The 7,764-nt window shown below is 45.6% G+C and overlaps 1 protein-coding gene across 1 annotated transcript in view; it reads right to left on the minus strand.

Annotated features, from left to right (window-relative positions):
* LOC116892249 (meiosis regulator and mRNA stability factor 1-like) overlaps nt 1-4,195 on the minus strand; it is a 33,492-nt gene extending 29,297 nt beyond the window's left edge. Inside the window, 5 exon segments of the mRNA XM_032893820.1 lie at nt 1-125; nt 128-176; nt 179-292; nt 295-597; nt 4,113-4,195. Of these exon segments, the coding sequence (XP_032749711.1) occupies nt 1-125; nt 128-176; nt 179-292; nt 295-588 (582 nt within the window). The 5' untranslated portion in view covers nt 589-597; nt 4,113-4,195.
* Between the last annotated feature and the right edge of the window lie 3,569 nt (nt 4,196-7,764).

Raw genomic sequence — 7,764 nt, forward strand, 5'->3', positions numbered from 1 at the left:
GTGAGGTGTACGCTCTGGATGGGAAAGGCACTCTTCCAAATGCCCAGGAGCCCCACTTGGGAAGTCAGAGCAGGGGAAATAGCCAGCCCAGGTACAGCCCTGGAGAGTCTAGAACTGATGCAGCTGTGTACACTACCGTGACACGACTGGAAATGGAGCTGCCCACAACACACGACGGGTGCTTGCAGGAAGGTGGGTTACACATGCTGGGGAGGTCACTCGCAAGGCCCACCAAGTTGTTCCTAGCGGAGGCATTCTGCAATGAAGACACGGACTGGAAAGCAAAACCTGACCACCTACTTGACACGTGACTGTCCCGGTGCTTGGTGAGTCTGAGAGTGAACCCGTGTGAATCGAGTTCCCAGAACCTCCACTACTGCCACTGCCACCACCAAAAGGCCTGGGGGAAGTGGCGGGTTCATTGGGGCAATGAGCACAGCAGCTTACTCTGGGAACAGCTGAGAGCTGTTCTTTAGGTTCCTGAAGAGAATGAATGTCAGGAAGCGGCACTGCTGGGAAAAACTTAGAGCCAGCCTGAAGGGGAGAAGGTACGTCCTCTAACTCCACAGCCGCTTTCTTGTTCTCCATGTACCCTTTCTGAGGAGAGACCAGAACACAAGTGAATGTTTGGAGCCACTGTTTTGTTCTTTCATATACTTCTTCATTTAAAAAAATGGAAAATAATGTTCAACTCTCTTTACACCATTTAATCATAACTGAACAAATAGGACAGCATCCAGCTAAGACCAGGGACAACCGTAAGAAAGGTCTGCAGGCCGGCAACTAAAGAAACCTGCAACTAAAATTAACGCTATGTTTGCCAGAATCCTAAGACAGTCAGGCAGAAGGGTCTGGTTTTAGTTTTAGCAAGCCAGATCAAGTAGCCAGACCTCAGAGACTGTATATAAAACTTCTTGCTTCAAAGCACTGTCTAAAAAAAAAAAAAAAAAACGGAGATAAGCAAACCATGATTTCACAGCTAGCATTCAAGGAAGGTGGTTTATAAGCAAGTGGCTTCCTTTCATTTATTCCTGTAAGTGGTGAGTAACGGGTTTTAGTAGGGTTTCCTTAAAGGAGAAGACTGGTATCCCGATCGCTAAGAATGCCACCTGCCATTGCCCCAAAGGGCCCAAATGTGCTGCTGATAGCACTGAGGGAACACTGAAGCCTTAATGCAGCTTTTAATACTGTGGCCAGCGCAAAGACACAGCAATGAGAACTAACCATTCTCAGTTCAAACTCTGCACCACCAAAAAGGAAAAAGAAAGACGTAACACACCTTAATATTCACAAGAAATCCTGAACAAGAAGGTATTGTCAATCCTTTCTAATTTATAAGACTTAAAACTAGGGGTTGGGGATTTAGCTCAGTGGTAAAGCGCTTGCCTAGCGAGCGCAAGGCCCTGGGTTTGGTCCCCAGCTCCGGAAAAAAAAAAAAAAAAAAAAAAAAAAAAAAAAAAAAAAGACTTAAAACTAAGAGGGGGACCCAGGGGCAATGGTCACACCTACCTGTATGTAATCCTGGACTTTGGGAGGCCAAGGCAGAAGGATCATTAATTCAAAGCCAACCCAAACTATATGAAGAAAACTTATCTCCAAAGCCACTTAAGAAAGTATAGTTAAGGGGCTGGGGATTTAGCTCAGTGGGAGAGCGCTTGCCTAGCAAGCACAAGGCCCTGGGTTCGGTCCCCAGCCCCGGAAAAAAAAAAAAGAAAGAAAGTATAGTTAAATGCAATTTATTTTATACTTTTCATTGATTTTACTATACAAGCTTTGGAACTTGGGACTTTAAGAAGGAGTCAAATCCCCACCCCACCCCCAATTTTAAACACTTAAAACCTCTGCCACTCAGAGTAGAATTCTGAGTTGAGCAAGTGTGTTCTTATTGAGTGAGCGTAAACTGGCTGGAGAGACTGTCTAGACCACCTGTACTCATTGTCTATTCAATGTGCCATGTCCTAAACTAAAAGGCAATGTCTGCTCAGGGAGAGAAAAGCAACCAGAGAATTTCCAAAGCCACGGCTTAGCATCGTTATCTTGCTGAAACCATCCAAGTGTTCTGCTCCAAGGGTTCTCAGTTCCGTTCCCTTCCATCACCCGGCCAGACCATATGGTTCAACATTCTTTCATCTTTCTTTCCTCTCAATCTTCCGCCCCGTTAAAAAAGGAGTCAACATCTATGTTACTTCTCTGCACAGGTACCCATTTTGTAAGGTCAAAGTATGAGACCACAGCTGTGCTCTCGGTGCCACAGCTCTCAAAGGGTCAGACCTCAGAGAACAAAGACAGCATGGATATCAAAGCTCACCACAGGCTTCTAAAATTCGGTAAACTTGGTCGATTGTAACTATATAAATCTGATTTAGAAAAGTAAAAGACCTATGATCTGAGGCTGGGAGATGGTTGAAAAAAAGTATCTGCTACACAAAAGTGAGGACCTGAATTTAGATCCCCAGCACTTTATAAAAGACAGGCACACAACTAACTCCAGTACTGAGGAAGAAGCGGCAGCCAGATCTGTATCGTTTAATGGCTACCCTGCCCAGCCAAATCAATCAACTCCAGGTTCAGTGACAGACTCAAAAACTGAAGTGGGGAGGGGCCAGTGACCAGGCTCAGTGGTTAAAGTTGATCGCCTCCAAGCCTGACAACCTTAGTTCCATTCCTAAGATCATCATATCGGAGAGAACTGACTCCCACAAGTGGTCTTCTAACCTCCATATTTATGCCATGGTGTGTGTATACACACACACACCACACACATACATACACAAAAACAAGTGTAATTTTTAAAAAATTAAGAGAATGAGGATAAAGATACCCAACAACCACCTTTGGTCTCTACACAAGTGTACATACGTGCTTGTGCACACGCCCACATGAACATGTCCATACACCACATATACCATTTATCATCTGCCATTACTCATATCCCAGAGTTCTTTTCTGTGTGTGTGCAAATGGGGAGATGCTCTCATGTGTGTACAGACCAGAGGTCAGACATGGGTGTCTTCAATCTACGACCTTTCTCTTCTTCCTCCTCTTTTTTTTTTTTTTTTTTTTTTTTTTTTTTTCTTGAGCTGGGGACCCGAACCCAGGGCCTTGCACTTCCTAGGCAAGCTCACCACTGAGCTAAATCCCAACCCCTTCCTCCTCTTTTTAAGACAGGGTTTCTCAATGAACTTGGAGCTTATCGATTTGGCTAGACTGCCTGGCATAAACCCTTGGGGTCTGCCTGTCTCCATTTTCCCAGCACTGGGATGACAAGCACATGTTACCTCCGTACCCAGCTTTGCTGTAGGTGCTAGGGATTAAATTCAGGTGCATGTGCTTCTGCAATAAGTACTTTACCTACCGAGCCAACACCCCAACCACTAGAACTTTTCAAATCCGAATAGACATAGGCATTCTTGAAGGACAGAGCACATCTCCAGGTGAGGAGCCCCCTCTCCACTTGGCTGAAATAAACCTCCAGGCCAATCAGACTTTGCCTGTAGTTTTTCCTTTTTTTATTTTGTTGTTGTTGTTGTTGTTGTTGTTGTTTTTAAGACAGGGCTTCTCTGTGTACACTGGCTGCCCTGAAACTCACAATGTAGTTCAGGCTGGCCTCAAAACTCAGAGATCTGTCTGCCTCCGCCTCCCTAGTGCTGGTTCTAAAGGTGTGTGGCCCCCCACACTCAGCCTATGGCTTTCCTTAACTTTCAGATATTTCTTCCTACAAGTCTTGCTTAGAAAGCAAAGAAGTGACCGGCAGATAGCATCTAATCTCAGTAAAAGAGCAGCCACAGTGTCAGCCTCTCTCTATGCTCACTGTGAGTACAGAAGGGCCCAATTAAAGGACCTCTGAGGACTTTGAATTCTACTCTACAAATGAAGCCAAACGACTGATTTTTTTTTTGTTGTTTACAATGAACGAGCATATTATAACCAAACGGAGCAATTAAGGAAGTCACAGCCCATACCTTAGACACTCCTGAGTCAGTCTACCAAAGGCAAGGCCGATGCACACCCTTTGCGCAGGGAGGAAGCTGGAAATGGTGGGAACAGCTAACTCTCATTTGTAAGTTCTTGCTGCCGCCAACCAGCCCTGACCACTTTCAGTGATTATTTACCAGAGATTTCACCTGCGCGTGTAGAATATAATTTCTTTCAGCTGTCTCTCTGGTAAGGACGCGTCTGAGATTTTTACATCTTCGTGACAGGGTGATAGGAGAGTGGTTCGTAAGGTATTTCAAGTTTGGGCGGACCAATCACATACAGTGAATTATGGTCTGCCAGCCAAAGTCAGCCTGCTGCCTGTACACATGCCTTTGTGCATATCTATCTCACCTTTCCTGGACAGGATCTGATTCCATCATCTTGAAGTTGGGCCTCAGACTTAGAACAATCTTCTTCCCGCTTCAGCCCCCCAGATGCTGAGATCACAGGTTCGAGGCGTGGCGCGCTGGTATTTAAGTGGCCTGTAAACTGAGAATGTATTCTGAATTTCTTAACGTCTTGAGAAGGTGTTCTCAAACATGAAACTTAAACTTTAATATCTATAGTTTCATTAGGACATAGCTACACCCCTTCATCTAAATAATATCTACGGCTGAGTTGAACTGTAGTTAAGATGTGAGTCTTTGTCCCGTGAGCCAGTCGTAAAGCCCAACATATTTACTACTTAGGTAGTGTGCTGAAACGGAGTTTCTGTTTGCAGGCTAAGGGATGTACAAAGATTAGTGGCATAGGGAAGGGTCTAGGTTCAACCCCAGAGAGGCAGAGAGGGAAAGGGAAAAGAGAAAAGTTCGTTTCCTTGTCTGTACACAGCATTATATAAAGAGTGAATTAGAAAATGCATGCACTGTCCATTTTCATCACTATATCCTGTGCTCCGCCCAAAGCTCTTCTGTGGCAATCGCGAAGTAACCATTTGTTGAATGAAGGGATTAGCAGAGAATTTGCCTGGTACCAAAAGTTTGGAGACAAAGTTTACCATCACTGCTTGAATTACTATACCTGTTTTTAATCATTAAATCCAGGTTGTACCAGATGATAGTGGCGCGTGCCCACTGGAGAGCCCAGTCCTGGAGAGTCAGGGTTTATATGTTTAAATTGAGACCAAACCAATCGACAGAGTAGAGTTCCAGGACAGCCAAGGATACACAGAGAAACCCCGTCTCAAAAACCAACCAACCAAACAAACAAAAACAAACCCCACAAAAATCCAGGTTGTATATCACCCAACACGCTCCACTTTTATTTAAGAACTCGCCATATTCACAGTGTTCGTAATTTCAGCATCCTAGATCTTTTCAAAGCCATATCCTAAAGTGAACCACCATGTCAAACACTTCACCGAGAGCCAGAGACTTTTAAAGCTTCATAGATAGCTTGAGGTCAAAAGGCTCACCTACCTCTCTCCACACCAAGGCGCCTTCCATACTGCACAGGAGTCAAAGGCAGGAGGATACCTGTAAGTTTAAGGGCAGCCAAGTTCCAGGCAGCTGTGGTCACACAGTGAGACTGTCGATAGGCAGGCAGGCAGACAGGCATATACAGCGAGATTACTCAGTAAAAACAAATCTAAGGGAACATGTCAGTGGCCTGCAGCCTAAAATTTTCCAAACTATTCCTAGGAATTCCATTTAAGCAACTGAATCAGTCAGAGAAGATTCTAATGTGAGTCTTTCCTTCTGAAACTCTCGGTCTCTGAGCAACTTAGACACTGGCTGAGAATGCAGCGTGACATCGTACTGCCTGCCTGTTGGCTCTGAAGGCCACCTATCTGTGCAGCTGTGGGCAGGTCATCTTTCGTGAGTCTGGCCATCACGACAACCCCCTTACTTACAGAGTTGTGGTTCGGCGACAAGACATACCTGAGGATGAATTATTTCTCAAATGACCTCCTGTGGGCCACAAACTCCCAGTCCTAGGTATTTGCTCGTTTTCTACCTTTTACCGAAAATGACTATTAGATGATCTATTTTTCTCCCACATTAAAATATAAATTCCACGACAGCATCGATTGTGTGTGAATACATGCTATCCCAACCTAGCACCTCCACGGGCCTCACAAATACCAATAAAACGACCCTGGACAAAGGGAGAGGTCACTGGAGGTGAAGGAAGACCATTTAGCTGACCATTTCCTTGTATGCAAAACAGAAAGACCCTGGGAAGCCCAGAAGAGGCTGGTGTGACTAGAAAGCACCAGCTAGAATTACCTGGGGGAGCGGCTGAAACTGAAACTGCATCCAAAATGGCTGCTGTTGACTGAGCCCTCCCCAGTTCCCCCAGTGACATTTCTACCCTTTGGGTGTAGGACAGGACACCTGCCACTCGTTCTAAGCCTCACTGTGGCCCTTCTCCAGGTCCTTAGCATCCTACTTTGCTCTTTTTCCTTCTGGTGGGTATTTTTATACGAACAGAATTCATCCAATATGTGACCTTTTGCGCCTGGCTCACTTCTTCACAGAATCTTTTCAAGGATCCCCTGGGTTGTAGTAAGTAAGCATCAACGCTTCAAACCTTGCTGCTAAAGGCTGACTTACAGGAGGCCGCATCCTATATACACCCATCTGTGGACAGATAACCAAACTAGTCCTCACCCCGTCACTGGGCTCCTGAGCTTAGGATGCAGATCCTCTGGTCGAACAGTATTCCTATCCCCTCTCTTCACCGCCATCCCTGGGATACTTCTGTCTTCAACTGTCAATGTCTCAGTGTTCTGTACTCATGCGTGTACACGCACGTGTGTGCGCACAGGCACGTGTTTGAGTATGTGTGCACACACGTGTACACACACACACACAGCACTGACAAAATTGTTGAACATGTGCTCAGAGTCAAGCCAAGGGAAACACAATTAGGGGTTTCTGGAAGCAAGAGAAAACTTCCATGTAAAATGGCTTTCACTTCCCTCCAAGTTTTCCTGCCTAGAAAATTCACTGCTTTTGACAAATTGAAGTGAAGGAGAAATTGTCACTTCCACTTAGAGCCAAAAGTATTTCATCTGGCCGACTTCTGTACACTGTACACATGCGCCCTGGATGAGCCCCCAAGTCAGCCCAGTCAGTTGCCTCAGAGCTGTCTCTGCAACAGAATCAGTTCCCAGGGACGTACCATGTCTTCTGCATTGCCACCTCCGAGTACCCTGGATGTTAAGTGACATCTCAGCATACGTGTGTGTGTGTGTGTGTGTGTGTGTGTGTGTGTGTATGTGTGTGTGTATGTGTGTGTGTGTGCATGCATGTGTGTGTGCATGTGTACGTGTATGTATGTGTGTCTGCATACGTGTGCGTGTGTGTATGTGTATGTGTGTGTATGTATGTGTGTGTATGTGTGTGTGTGTGTGTGCGTGTGTGTGTGTGTGTGTGTATGTGTGTGTGTGCGTGTGTGTGCATATGGCACAGTTTATTTGTGGAGGTCGGAGGACAGTTTGCAGAGATGGGTCTCTCCTTCCACATGTGGGTCCTGGGCACTGATCTCAGGTTGTAAGGCTAGCTAGCCACCGCAGACATATATATGCCTAGCACTTTTATGTGAGTCCTGGGGATAGAACACAGGTCCTCATGCAAGCACTTTACCAAGTTAGGCCATCTTCCAGCATCATTTCTTTTGGTTTTTTTTTTTTCAAACTGAAATTAGCACTTCTTTAATGAAGTGGAGGAGAAAGAGGAGGAGGAGAAAAGGGGGAGGGGTGGAGGGGAGGAGAAAGAGGAGGAGGAGAGGAGGAGCAGGGGGGAGGAGAAAGAGAAGGAGCAGGGGGAGGAGAAAGAGGAG

Source organism: Rattus rattus, chromosome 2, assembly GCF_011064425.1.
Source record: "Rattus rattus isolate New Zealand chromosome 2, Rrattus_CSIRO_v1, whole genome shotgun sequence".
Classification (NCBI taxonomy): Eukaryota; Metazoa; Chordata; class Mammalia; order Rodentia; family Muridae; genus Rattus; species Rattus rattus.